General features: G+C 38.9%; 1 protein-coding gene across 1 annotated transcript in view; it reads right to left on the bottom strand.

Annotated features, from left to right (window-relative positions):
• TSHZ2 (teashirt zinc finger homeobox 2) overlaps positions 1-15,505 on the bottom strand; it is a 260,007-nt gene that overhangs the window by 97,444 nt on the left and 147,058 nt on the right. The window contains exon 2 of the mRNA XM_024215718.2: positions 7,999-11,059. Coding sequence (XP_024071486.2) covers positions 8,007-11,059 — 3,053 coding nt within the window. The 3' untranslated portion in view covers positions 7,999-8,006. The remainder of the gene's footprint in view (positions 1-7,998; positions 11,060-15,505) is intronic.

The raw sequence follows: 15,505 nt of genomic DNA on the forward strand, positions 1-15,505 counted from the left end.
GGCCGGACCTGCGGACGCGGCAGGTACACAAACCGGCCCACCAGGGGCTTTCCCTACACAAGCGGCGTCCCAAGTTTGGGAAACACTGGTTTAGTGGAAATGTGAAAATTGCCTAGAAGGAGCCAGATATTTTCAAACCCCACAAACCTCCTTTCCCCCATAGGAAGGCTCCCAACCCCACAACTGTTCCCCCCCACCTCTGATGTGCCCTGCCTCTCCTCTGTTCCCTCCCCCAGCTGCCCCAGACACCCGCTTTATCCAGCTCCTGCAGAGGTGGCACAGACCTGGTGATGTGCCTCATCATCTGGTCCCCTTTGCCATGTTGCATGCGGGAGGGCTCATGCCTGCTCTACAGTTCCTTTGCGCCAGTCTACCTGGCATAAAGGGGCTGCGGATTAATCTTTGCAGAGAGTCATCAGGCCCATAGTGTACGTTATCAATACACTCCCAGGCTGTGTATTTTGGCACCTGGAGATGGGAAAAACAGGCAGGGGGTGCTGTACACAAAGGTGCTCTGAGCACATCCCTAGGAAACTTGAAAATGCTGCAGCCATGGCTCTTAATGGGGCTAAAGTTGAGCACTTATGATCTGCACACGCAAAACCAGAGATTTCTGTATGAAAGGAAGCAGATGTGCATAGCTGGAGGCAGATAAATGAGAGCTTGTACAGTGTTTTGGAGATAAAAACATCCAATAGAGGAGAGAGACATGGGCTCAAGCCACAAAACTGGGATCCAGCCTTCAAGCCAGGTTTCCAGCCTCCAAGTAAAAGGACATATGGATTCAAGATTTGGATTGGCCCAGGATAGAGAGGGGCCATTTACAAAATTTGGATCAGGATTGTATTTCAAGCGATCCCAAAGTTTGGAATTGTTCAGATCGTGGTTTTTGGTTCAGGTCCATCACTAGTACTAGGAATTTAGTATCAAATAATATTGTTTTCTTAACATGCAAAACTCCGACTGACTTCACTGAGCATTATGGGGGCCAAAGGGCTAAAAGGTTTTGCTTCGAGTATATTCTTTGTTCTTTTTCTCATTTAAAAAAGGAAAAACCCTATTAACTAAGTGGAACCTATGTCCAGAACTGGTAATCAGAAAATGTCCCACCCCCACCCACTGGGAGAAATTTTCAACTTTTCATAAAAAATCCCATATATTTTGGTCAAAAACTGAAATATTTCAATTTTGAAATGTCACTGCTGTGCCTCATGGGAGTTGTCGTTTGGATCCCTCATGTGGTCATTCTTCTCCATAGGCCAGGGTCCCTGGTTAGACTGCATCTCCCATGATGTACTATGGTTAGGGTGACCAGACAGCAAGTGTGAAAAATCGGGACAGGTGGTGGGGAGTAATAGAAGCCTATATAAGAAAAATACCCCAGAATCGGGACTGTCCCTATAAAATCAGGACATCTGGTCACCCTAACTATGGTATTACTCTCTTAGTAAGGGGAGGTGATGCATCATGGGAGTTGCATGACCACAGTGCATCATGGGAGACAAAGTCAGACTGGAAAGCCTAGTCCATAGAAAAGTCTAGGGACATGAGACAATTGAATACAACTCCTATGAAGTACCACAGCAGCATTCCAAATTGAAATATTTTGTTTTTCATCTGAAAACTGACAGGTATTTGGTTTTTCAATTAAAAGCAAACATTTTCCATGGAAAGCAGCACATTTTGTGAAACAAATAGTTCTGTTGGAAACCCAATTTTCTGTCAATATGTTCGTTTTTGACAGAACGTTTTCAACCAGCACCACCTATTTCCTCTGTTAAGTGGAACTCACACTGTTCACTTAAGGGCACGTTGTGGCTGACTCTTGAATTGTTGCACAAGGGAGGTGAAAAAGGAAGGAACCTTTCTGTCCTTTTTGAACCCCCACCCCCTTTTCAGGGGCCAGGATCAAGTGCAGTCCCTGCTAGTGCTCCCACAGCACAACACACACCAACAGAGGCCAGATGGAGTGGGTACGAACTTATCCCTGGGCTCTTTCAAGGATTTGTGGCTTTGCCCCACCCCCCCCCCCCACTCAGTGCTGTGTCTTAACGGCACAATCTAGCCCCCGCTCAGAGCCTGCCAGCCCTGAATTACTGCCTTTTCCTTCATGTTAAACTCTTAAAAACAGACATTGCCACAGATATCAACCTGGGTCTCTATACAATATCCCTGTGCAGTGCATTGCTTGTTGTCCATCATTGCTATGTGACAAAACGACACAAAACACAAAAGGCCTGATTCAGATCTCACCTACAATAGAGTAAATCAGGTGTAACCCCATTATGGTGGAAAACCAATGTAAAGGCCTGCTCCTGCATCAGGATCAGTTGGTGTGGACCCCTGTGCAAAGTTCCAATAAAGCCACTGCAAAGATGCAAGGATCCATGCAAGCAGGTCTGATGCAGGATTGGGGCCACAATAATGTCAGAATTAGGCCCTCAGTGCACAGCTTACTAATAATTACTTTTGTATTCATTATGCCAATAAAAAGTGAGAATCGTCTCTTTTCTTGCTATAAAGCCACATACATAATTTTTCTGATTTTTCATCCGTGTTCCATCACATTTGCACAGAGCGCTCACCCTGGTAAATTAAATTATTTTTATTGAAAGGTGCTTTAGAGGGCCGGGTACTCCTTATGTCCTTTCCCTTTGTTATTGATCTTTGCTATGTGGCAAGGTGTAAGGTGTAAAAAAATATAAAAGATTCAGGTGCTTTTCCTGTGCAATTTTGTTGGGTAAAAACGTGCTGCTATAGATCATGAAGGCTGTAACATTTAATGATATCAGACAGGGCAAACAAAAGGCAATATTTTGATACCCTTATGGATACTGAATGTTTGAGGCCGTATTCAAGGTCAGTAAGATCTGACCCAAGTATTTAAGTGGTGTCTCTTCTTTGCTGAACACAAAATATTTGATTGTTGGGATAGGGACTGAGATTTATGGCAGCAGTTACTTATCTTTAGGCCAGGGACTGTCATTTACTATATGCCTGTACTGCATCTAGCACAATGGAGGCTGAGCGGGTTAGTCTCTAGATACTAGTGCAAATAGAAATGTTAAGTAATCATAACTGATCTTATTAGTAACATTGTCCTTGTTCATAACAATCAAATAAATCTACATTAAGATATATTAAAACATTGGGTCTGACCCTGCTCTCACAAAGTCAATAACAAAACTTGCATTGGTTTTAAAAGGATCACAATAGGGGCCTATCACAAGGTCTGACCCTGCATTGAAGTAAATGGAAGGTTGCTCAGGTTAACAATTGCAGTAGGATCAGGCCCCTCATTTGTGTTGCGCCTTCTCTATCTATGGCTAATGATTTTTTAATCGGAACCCTCCATTAGTTTTGATGGCGACTTCTGCTTACAAACTGATGGTATGACATGGCAAACTGTGCCCCAATATTCTCATATTCGCTTATTACACCTTTGTGGCATTTGTTATTGGTGTGTGCAGGATGAAGAGAAAGCTACATTCTCTCTAAACCCCAAACTCAGACACCTGACTTGGGCAGCTCCCTTATCCCATGTAACACTGACATTAGCTGTAATAGCCGAACATGTCATGCAGTGAAACTCCTGCCATTTCAGAGGAGAGATGAGAAAATAAAATCCACAAAAAAAAAAAAAATCTTCTATTTTGGTATACTTAACACATACAGTTATCTTCGTGTCCTATATATCATTTAACAAATTGCTTTGCAATTCTTACAGGGCGTGGTATAATGACTGATTTAAAATCACTGCATTGCTTAAACTGCATTGTTCTTCATCAAGTGGAGTCATTTTTATGTGACGTGTCAAGCTCTCTAACAAATAACTGCTGCCAGACAAATCAAGTTCCTCATCTTAAAGCTACGGCTAAATAGTTTATAGCTTTAATCTGCTCACTGAGGTGTGCAGTCTATGACAGTAATTATAAATGCAAGGAGAAATTATAGCTGAATGCTTTAACTGCATTAGGAGCCATTTGATGAACAATCATGATTGCCTGCTCATTTTCAACAATAGAGGGCAAGTTAGTGTCAGTGCATTAGAGGATTTTCAGTTCTGCTCTGCTCTTTCTTCCATTTACCACAGAACGTCAGTTGTCTGCTATAAAATAGAAAAAAGCACCGTGGAAGCTTTAAACTTGATGGTTTAAAAAAAAAAAAAGACAAAGGAGGAAATAGAAAAACTGTTTATCATTATGACTCATTTTTTTGTTTTGCAGCAACCTTACTTTCAAATTAGTTCATTTTAGGTAGCTGCGTGTTTACTTACCAGGGACTTTGGAAGAGAAATCTCCCCCCAACGAGCCTGGTAGATTTAAATCTATAATGACTAATTTTTTTAAAAAAAGTTTTAAATAAGATCATAAGATCCCCTAATACTGACTAGTTTGTAGCCACTGTCACTGTCTGAATGTAAAGCTAGAGATGTGTACGTGTGTACACACACATGCACACACACACTTCCTGGAGAAAAAAAGTATTTTTAATTTAGCTGAAGAATTGAGCAAATATATTTTAAAGTTATAAATCCGTGTACAAATTTGAAGCAACACTCCCTGATGTACATGGGTTTTCAAACGAAGAACAAAAAATTTGCAGCTGTTTAAATGAAAAGATGATACTGACATAAGAATTTTGTAAATTAAAAATAATGCCACATTATATTACCAGACCTATTTCAGTCTGGAGAGGTAAAAAAAAATCCCACAACGGAGATGAATATACAGCAGATATATACACCTGCATTTACATTTAATAGGAATTTATCACAAATCACTGAAACAGCCTCACTGATGTCTTTAAAAAAATACCACAGACGCAATGTTTGAATGTTTTTCTGGTAGTAATGATCTGACTGGCAATTCATTTCTTTATATTTTTTAATGATATTTACTCTATTTTCTAAATAAGAATTTAAATGGTAAGTTTCATTTTCAATATGGGTGATATTTTATACGTTTCTAGTAGTTTGGAGAATTTCTTTCCACTGTTTTACTTGCGTTTTTAGTTACTTATATTTTGTTTATCTCTGATTTTGATGCAACATTTAGTTAACCAATTAATATATTTATGCATTTTAAGTGTCTCAATATGCTTTATATTTATTTTCTCTAAATACTTTGCACTTTTAAATGACTGTATATATTAAATACATGAATTTCTGCTGGCATATTCCTTAAACAGTATTGTATGCTCCATAATTAGGAGATATATTGAACTTTTACCATGCCATTTTTAAGATAAGGAAGCTTTGAAAATCCCTGTAATGTATCCTGGTCTTCTTGCAGAGATCAGGAAACAAAGCCAAATGGATAAACTCCAGGAATAACATTTTTAGCATAGTCAGAAGAACTTAGGCAAGTTTAGAGCTCAAAAATTGTAATAAAATCTATCCAATGTCATCCAAAATACCCCATCATTTCACACAATTTGTCCTATCATGCATACCAACTAAAATTATAGTTCCAGATAACAGTGCTATCACTCTGTCAGTGCACTTTAAATATATGCCTTTGAAGGTACTGCGTGCATGCTGATATAAATTAGAAATATCTGGGTATTAAGGGGGTGACAATTTTTGGGTACTCAAAGACTTGAGGGACAGTGCCTTGGTTTATATCCATACATCACCTGGGTAATGCCAGAAACTTGTCAATTTGGGGTGTTGCTACTCAGAACCCACTTTTTTTTCTGGGCATCTTTGGAAAATGTGTTTATATGCTTTCCATTCCCCAAATCTCTAAAGAACAGCAATGTGCATACAAAGTTGGGTGTTTAACAAGAACAGTGCTTTTAAAGACCCAAATCTGAAACATTTGTCAGGTATTAAGCCACGAAGATGCCAAAAATAACTGCTATATTCATATATTTGGCAGATAGCTTTTGTTTGATAGTACCCAAATTACTGGTTTGCCCGCACAGCTCTAGTATAGAAACTGCAAATGTCAAAGTCTTTATAGATGCTAACAGGTAGGGAAAAAAGTCTGTTAATTTCCTTCCTCCTCCCCAACCTCTTTTCATATTGTGATATTTTGGCAGGTACATTCAATTTTGAATTGTTATAAAACCACAAGGTGGAAAATCAGTTATTATCAGATAAACAAAGAACATTTATTCGTCCTTTTGTTTTACACCGGGTACTAATGTTGGGTGAACAATGCAAAAAATTCCCCATTAATATTAGGTACAATTTTTAAAATAATTAACTCACTTTGACAGTGCTCAGACCCCTTTTGTATTTTGCTTTCAAAAGACAGAGCTTTGTTATATAAAATGTTAAGAAAGAATAAATCTACCCCTGTGCCAAGAGCCAGCACAAGACCTATACAAGACTTAAGACTCATTACATATGAGTAGTGATGGTTGTGTTGTACTGTAATAGCTTCCCATAGCACCTATCCCAAAATTACCCTTTGATTACTGGTTTAAATGATAGCTTCTTTAATGGGATAGAAGTGATGTATAGGCCTTGTTTGGGGAAATCTTAAAGTTGCATGAACATTTGCAGCAAGCAAATTTTAAATCTTCTTACAAAAGTGGATCCATTCCAAGAGCACATGCACCCTCCACTAGTCAGAGAATAGCCACCGTACCATGTGACTTACGTGACAAATCACAAGTAACAGCTTGAATTTTGAATGTTCATTATCAGTCCATAACGTACAAATTTCAAAAAGATATTCATCAAGGAAACTCAAATAATGAATACGTTGGAGGAAATTTGAACTTGCCTGTGGATATTCTGCCAGCAAAAAAAAAAAAAGGTGGTGGTGGGGGGTAAATTTACTGAAGAAATTATTTGTTGAAAATTAATCACACAAAGCCCTCTTGGTTATAAATCCTTCAGAATTGAAAACATCTATTTGGACTTGCAGCTGATGTGCTTCCTATTCATTTACATCAAGAAATGTCAGGTTTGGGAGTTAAGTAAAATTAAAAATGCTATAAATTATACATCAGCTAAATACAATCTTACACATCGTAAACATTGGCTGTGACTGCACTCACAGCTATACACCTTCTTCGACAGAGAAAATAACAGTAAAAACAGTATCCAGAAAGCTGTCTTTTTGTGAAAAGTTAAGCTTGTGACAAAAGCCACTGATTCTCTCAATTAAGAAGCAAAAAACAGCCCCATATTTTGGCATTGATCTGCACCGAAAACTTTCGCTGAAGTCAAACAGGGGAAGGAGTGAGTGACTGAGCACTGGGACTGCACTGATACTATGAGCCAAAGTGTAAATATGATGCATTCAAGAATAAAGAAAAGAATGGATAGGAACGCAAGAGGAAGGAAGGTTACTCAAGACAACTCAAAGGAGACCACTGGTATAAGTGGTAAGGGACGCTATTAAAATATGGTGCAGTACAACACTGATCATCCAAAAGTTATTGGTGGAAAAACCAAGATTTTAGATAAGCAAAAGCATTTTCAATGTCATTAATAGACTATGGGGGACATGAGCCTTTTGGGATAATGGACTGTTTTGGATAATTGAGGTTTTGCTAATAAAGATTATATTGTCTTTTTCTCCCCCTCAAAAAATATTTGATGCTACATTAGTAATGGAGGGGAGAGGGATAAATAATTCCTTGGAACTATGAGGGAAAAAGCAGAAAAACAGGCTACCATTAGTGGAAACGACATTGAAAACGGAACAGTAGTCATTTATTTGCTCTACTCCACACTATCCTGCATAGAAGGTGAACTAAAAATAATTCTTAGAAACAGGAAAATATGAGATGTGAAAAGTGGGGAAACAGTTTTGTTAAAAATATTATAAAGAAGCAACTTTTCAATTCAGGCCACGATAGTGATCCATTTATGAAGCTTTGTTCTTCAATGCAATGTAAAATGGACTGGGTATCTAAACTGATAAATGCAGCAGCATATTTTCAATTTTATAACGTATTCTACTTTTAAGAAATGCTTTAAGAAATCTCCTTACAATCATGACATTAAAACTCACTGTGGAGCTGATGCATGCATACCTTAAAAGTTATTCTTCATCCACTTCTGCTACAAACTGTGAATGGTGTTCTGGTGACTTGCTGTGTGTTTTGCTTAGGTGAAGTTTTACTGCATGTTTGCTTGCAAATGTCCGACAACACAACTTACATTTGAACTTAGAGTCTGTATCCTCTTCCCCAGTTATTGTTTCAGGTGATCTTTGAACTGAAACTCTGGAGATTTCTTGTTCTACCTTGGTTTGCTGTTCCACAGCCAGTCTGTTCATGTCTTTCATTTGGAAACCTAGATGGGATTCTAAGTGACTAATATAAGTAGATGGGGTTCTAAACTGAGATGCACAGTCACTGCAATAAAAGATTGGGTGTCCTTTGTCCATGTTTTTCAAAAACTTTGTTCCTCCAGTTTTCCTAAGTTGGTATTTGACATTCGCTAACCAATGGCTGATGGTGGTCATTGACAGTCCAGTAAATTTAGAAATCTGCATGCGTTCTTGAGGGCCTAGGTCTGATAATAAATATTTACCTTCTGATGTTTGGAAAAGACTGGAAGCAAACTGAGCTTGCAAAATCAGGAGATGCTGAGGGTTCCAGTTTGATTGCCTGCCCTTCCTTTTATGCAGAGTGGAGACTTCTGTTGAGACATCCTCGAAACGTCGGACATCCATTTCCAATTTAATTGATGGGATCCTAGAAGATACAGCAGGTTTTGGTGTAGTAGCTTTAGGAAGAACTTTGACCATGTCAGCAATGTCAGACAGAGCATGTTTCTGAGGTGGGGAAGTACAAGACTGTGCTTGAGCTGACTCAGCTTTCTTGCTTTTGGATTTGGTCAGATCTATAGGTTGATCATTGTTTTCAAACAAATAACGCCTGGAAATGCTTGCAGGCTTTGGTGGGGTTGGAGCAGGAGATAAAACTGGTTTCTCCAACCTATTTAAGTTAGGTTTGTGGAACATAGAAATTGTGCTCGAGCTGGGGCTGGAGTTGGACTGGGGCCGTAAAGGCTCAGTGGCTTTGCCCAAGTGATTATTCAATACAGATTGCAGGGCACTAAGTGGATTCACACAAGGCAAGTCAGAAGAATGGTTTGTGGCAACACAACCATTGCTGAGAGAAGCTGCTATTGACTCCTTGGGTTTTGTTTTTTCTTTCTCACCATCTTCTTTTGGTTTATCCTCCTCCTTCAAGGGACATGCCTCTGTCTTTTTTGGCTCTACAGGGGCCTCAGATTTGGGGAGAGATCCCCCTTCATTCTGACAGAGTGGAGCAGCTTCAGCTTGGATGCCCTCTTTAGTGTAGTCCTTTTGTATGACTTCTTTGTCATCAGTTTCCTTCTTCACTCGAGTGCACTGGGCCACATTTGCTGAGCTGGGAACCAGAGGCATAACTTTCCACTTCGGAGCAATGGGTCTCAATTTATTGGTAATTGTGGGCCTGATTTGCAGTACTTGGGAACCCACTGGTAAGGAAGGCTTTGCTCCTTCTGAGAGCTGATAGGCTGCATGGATACTAGGATAAGCACTCCAGCTAGGAGCTCCATTTTGAGCTTTATTGATGGCTGTGGTGACAGTGTTTTCCAAAGACTTTAAAATATCCCCACCACCTTTTGAACCATCTTCTAAATCTTCCTCCCTAAGATACTGGTATTTCATTGTAGGATCCAATGGTTTCTGAAGCGTATCTTCATACTCTTCAGTTTTTACCACTTTCTCATCTTTGTTTGTATCATCAGGTTTATCTTTTTTACTCTCTTTCTTTAGCTCCAATGCAGGAGTTATGCCATCCAAAGATGCATTGCTGGATTGTTTTGAAACCTGGGTGTCATTGGCTGGTGCCTCAGACAGCGATTGCATTTTCTCCACAGCCAAGGGATCTAGTACTAGTTGTTTTCCTTTCTTTGAAGCTGAACTTGTGACTTTCAAGAAGTGACCAGTGACCATCATATGAGTGGTGAGTTGTTGCAAGGTGTCATGTGAACTTCCACATTCCATACACTTCAAAATCTGGGATTTACAGGCCTCAAACTGCCATGTGTAGCTGGCTCCATTTTGGTAGCCATAGCGGTTGTTAGATGACAACTGCAGGTTTGCATTCTTCTGAGGAGAAAAGGTATCTGCAAAAGATCCTGTTGTGGAATCTGGGGAACAAGGTCTGTTAACATCAAACACACGTTTCTTTGCTGGAGTGACCATTTTTGAAGAAATGGTAGGTACCGGCTCCTTCAAAGGCACTTTTTGGTAATGTTTTGTTTTTATCATATGAACGCTCAGATCTTGAAGGGAATCAAAAGAGTCACCGCAGAACATGCACTTTAGAACTTTTTGTGCATCTTCCTTGTCCATGTCCTGAAAGGCCCTTTTCCGGGGCTTTGAGTAGCTAGTAGGTCTGTGCTTGTCCTTTTTACGGTTATCATCTTGGTAATGACCAGTTTCATTCATGTGGACTGTTAGCTCTACCAAGGTGTCATAGGCAGCACTGCATTGCCTGCACCTAAACCTGCTAGCACCCGTGAATACAGTTCCGCACATTTTGCTGCTTTGTCTGTACAGCTGGACTGAACTGAAAAGATTTGGTTTGGAGACCGGTCTGGAAGGTAAACTCTGTTGTAAGCTTTTTGACAATGCATCTTGGTGCCAATCAAAGTCACTTTTGTTACCTCCATTTCTATTGTCACAGCCCCTTCTCTCAGAGTTAGACAACTTGAGACCCAGTCCTAAGCCTGTCCAATAAGAGTCTGACAATATGTTAGCATAAACTGCTGTCATTTTATCCATGCAATCATGTGCTTCATTCTGAGATTTGGGGCGGGCATTGGTTTTCAGATCCTGCACCTCTCTAGAGCAAATGCTTTTAGTATCTGCCACCTGGTCACTAGCATCACTTAACAGGGACTCATTTTCTGCATCCTGATTAGATACATGACTTACTGGAGAATTCTGGTAGCTAAAGCTTCCTTTCTGCTCAGGACCCACTTCATGTTCTTCATCCGTGCCAGTATCATTGCCGCCCTGAAGTTGAGCTGTTGAATTACTGTCATCATCGTCCTCTTCCTCCTCCTTTATGTCTTCCTCTTGGACGTAACCTGAAATGTAACATCAATATATGAAATAACATGTTAATAACACTGCAGTTTGATTTCTCTAGTTTCACTATGTGCTTTTGCTACTGGACTTCATTTTAATCTACAACTTTATTGTCTGTTAGTCCTGGAAGTGAAAAAGTCAAATGATGTCTTTTTGTAAAGCTTGCTGCTGTTTATTGGATGATCGTAATTCTTTATAACTGCCAGAGATTCTGAGTTAATAATTTTCCTGTCATGGGAGTATAATTCTAACTGTCCTGTAATGGGACATTTGGAAAATTCATATGTGAGAACTTTAAGTTCATACTAAAAGTCTCAATTCTATGAATTTGTTATTAGACCCAAGGAAAAGAAGAGAGAGAGAGAGAGAGAGAATTGGCAAGGAATAGAAGAAAAGTAACTTCTCTAATCTTCCTGGTTCATAAAATTATCTAGGAACAGAAATCTTTTCCCATTTAATCACCTTAAAAAAGCATTTCAGAATGTGCGCAAATAACTGATATTTCAAACTACTACACTTGAAACAATTAATAGGTTCAACTGAAACCTGTTTGTAAATGCACTGTATTCCATCAAAGCAAATTATCGTTTGATAAAAGAAATATTCTAGGGCAGAAGCCTAAGGCCTTGGCTACACTCGGGACTTCCCAGTGCTGCCGCGGCAGTGCTGTGAAGCGCGAGTGTAGTCGCTTTATGTACTCCACCTCTCCGAGGGGAGTAGCTTGCAGCGCTGCAGGCTCTGATTACACTGGCGCTTTACAGCGCTGTACTCGCTGCACTCGGGGGGGGGGCATTTTCACACCCCTGAGCGCAGCAAGTTGCAGCGCTGTACAGCGCCAGTGTAGCCAAGGCCTAAGTAAGCTATGGAAGGATATTCTAGGATATGGCTGAGATACACTGATATTAACTATAAAACTAAAAAAGTAATGCAAGTCCAGAGTGGTTTTATTTGACAAATGAACTATTTTAATTAATAAGATAAACTTGATATTGGTAGAGCTACAAATTTTAAAATTAATTAAGGAATTCAGTTATTTTTTCTTGTGGCACTAAATCAGGACTAATTCCGCTGAAGTAAATGGAGCTAAACTGGTATGAAATTGATGCAAGGGAAAGGAGAATCAGGCTTAGGGAGAAACCCTGGCCCCACTGAAGTCAATGGCAAAACTCCCCTTGACTCAACAATGCCAGGATTTCATCCTTGGATTCAATGGGGAGAGAATCTAGGAGGAAAGGAGTACTACAAACATTTTCCTATTAATAGCCACCCTACATTTTTAATTAATCTGCTTTGGCAGTACCCATACCCCTGTTGTTTGCCCTGTAACTGGAAATTCAAACAATCAACTTTTACTGATACAAACGTTCAAGAAATCCAATCTTTAAATTCACAGGCACAAGCCTTCATGCATAACACACTTCTCTGCTCATTCAATCAGGAAACACAAACCATGTTGCCAACTGGAATGATTTCACTGTGAGCCTCATGATATTTGGTGTTTCTCTTAGCGACCAACTCATGGAATCATGTGATTATGTAATAATCAAAGCTGTAGTTAAAAAAAAGATGTAGCCCTCATGATGGTTGAGAAAAGTTTGAAAAACATGATTCTTAAAGGCTCAAAAACCGAAAGGCAAATGAAAAGAGCCAATATTTATTATATATTTAAAATCCCATGACTTTTAAGCCAATCTCATGGCTTTTAGGGGGCCCTCACCCATGACTTCTGAACACCTGACACTGGCATTACTGCATAAATGATGCCACTTTGATCAATCAACAGAGCTAGTCAGAAAATTCGGAAAGATTCACAATGTTGACAAAAATATAGACAAAACTTTCTGTAAACTATTTTTCAGAAATTTCAATTTAATTCAATGTTTCAAACTGCTCTACCAATCAAAGTTGAACAACACAGCTGAGATTCAGAATCACACACTGAATATCTTACAGTAACAAAGAAATGTTTGCAATCAATCCATAGAGGAAAAATATTAAAAAAAAGTTTGCTGAATAAACCTGAATTACAAGTAAGTTAGAAGAAGCTCTGATCTACTCATGGATATTCCATGAATAGAAAAAGAGGCTAAATTCATTGGATACATTCTTTGTTGCAAATTATTCACTAAATTCTAGGAAGAATACTGATTACATCATTCTTCTAGCTCTCTTTGGCTGATTGTTGCGTGGGGATGTGATACTAGAGAGCTTCTCAAACGGCGGTAAAGATAACAGCAGTAACTATGAATGAATGAAGGTGTGCCATGTATAATGTGATAAAACAACAATACTACATATCATAATGATAATACTGTGCATGTGAATGGGTGCCTTCAACTAAGGATTACAAAATGCTTGTCAAACATTAAATAAATAAGCCTCTCAATGTCTCTGTGAGGAACAGAATATATTATTACCCCATTTGCAGATGGGTAAACTGAGGTACCGGCAGATTAATTGATTTGTTCAGGGACAGGCAGCAAGTCAAACGCAGATCTGGGACTCGAATCCAGGTGTTTCAACTTCTAGCCCTGTCCTCTAGTAACTAGATGATGTTCGTCATGACCTCCCTTATGAATGTGTGCAGGGAGGCGAGCGCTACTACACATCATGAATAGTAACCTTGTTAAACAAACAGCATGAACTGATGAGCAGGGCTGACATTGTTCTTCTGGTGTCAGAGATACTGTATAGTTTAGGTAGCAACATTGGACTCCTGCCAATGTGTATCACAGTGCCATGCATATTGTAATGAGCAAAACAAAAATAAAGAGGGACGTGAATGAAGGAATCAGAAGAAAAGCACTTAGCCACTGAGTTCACAGTTCCAGGTTGGAGTTGAGTTGATTCCTCCTTTTTATATGAACTAGTTGAATACCATTAACCCCATTTTTCATGAAAAAGGGAATTTTTTCTTTGGAAGGTAAGTACTGTACTCTTTCTTTCATAATATTATCTGTCCTTCTAAATAGATTTACTAGGAGAAGCAAAACTACCAGACAGCTGCACCCCCCATCCCCCCACAATACAGATAAAATTTGCTGCTTAATTAGGCCTTGACATGTTTACTATAACCTTTACAGAAGAATAACTCGTCCTGAGAAGTCCTCTTTTTTCCTTTTCCTTTTCCTTTCTTTCTTTGTCTGCATAATACACAGACAATCTAATGAAAACAATATGGTAACTTATGAGAAGGCACCATCAAAAATTCACAAAAGCATCACTCAAGTCCATTTTTAATAATGGTTAAGGATTCTGGGCAGCTTTAAAAACACCGCTTAATATTATACATTTAAAACCATTCACTTTGCTTAAATGATTTCATTTGCTGTGGGCATTTTGTGTAGATAGTGAAGGCCTCTTGAATGCAGGCAGCCTGGGTGTATAACGAATGCATGTATTCATCTACCAATGATTATTTTAGTAAGGTTTCACCATATATAAAGCTTTGTATAAACTGATACAAAGCAGATTAATTCATTTAAATGCTTATTTAACAGAAGCAACAGTCACGATGTTTTAGAAAGATATTTTGATTCTCTTTCTACCATATTTACTTAAGTGGACTTCACTATGAAACACATTCACACACAATTATTTTACTCTCACACACACAGTGGTGATATACATGTAATAAACTGAAGAACCATGTGATAAACTGTATTTACCAGGAACTGTTGCTTACTTCACCTTCACTCTTCCCACTATTCTTTTTTCCGTGGATTTATGCTAATATTCTAAACTTCTGAGAAGTTCGACCAGCTGCCCTTTATCTGCCTGCTAGATAAACATTCCTTCTTCCCTCCCAGCTGTGAAATTACTCCACCATAATTAAACCAGCACCAAAGTTAAATTAGTCACATTGAAGATGTAAAATGGCAATATACAATCCTGAACTAGTGCAAGGTTAAAGTCCACTATCTTGCAGCCCAGAGTAAAAACAGAAACTTTATAATTATGGATGGAGGTGACTCTGGGCTTCCCAAGTGGAAAAGTAGCATTTCCTTTTAGTCCTGGTAGATCCCAAGATATTGGATCTTAAAAATTATGACATTGTTATGGGTAGAAAAGATGTTTTAGGTAATTGTGAGAAATTTCTAAACTTTTATTGCTCTAATTTTTTCTTCTCCATTTGAATCCTATACAGTTGGATTTATAGTAACTAAAGCAGCCTGGCTAAAAGGGGTGTAGAAAACAGCATTGTGTTTTGTTTGTTTTGGGGTTTTTTAGATCGATAGTATTTATTTGAAAGCAGAGTAATTATTCCAGAATAAAGACACTTTTATTCCAGAACAGAGTGTCCACATGGGGGAGTTATACTGGCATAGATAAAATAGAATAATTTTCCCATTTAGACAAGCCCTCAGTCTAGTGTCATTTAGGCACTTGCACTTCTGGCTGGACCCTGGAAGTGCAGAGGCTTTGTGAAAACCGTGAAAAGGATG

The sequence above is a fragment of the Terrapene carolina genome, unplaced genomic scaffold, assembly GCF_002925995.2.
Source record: "Terrapene carolina triunguis isolate 2854851 unplaced genomic scaffold, T_m_triunguis-2.0 Scaffold130, whole genome shotgun sequence".
Lineage (NCBI taxonomy): Eukaryota > Metazoa > Chordata > Testudines > Emydidae > Terrapene > Terrapene triunguis.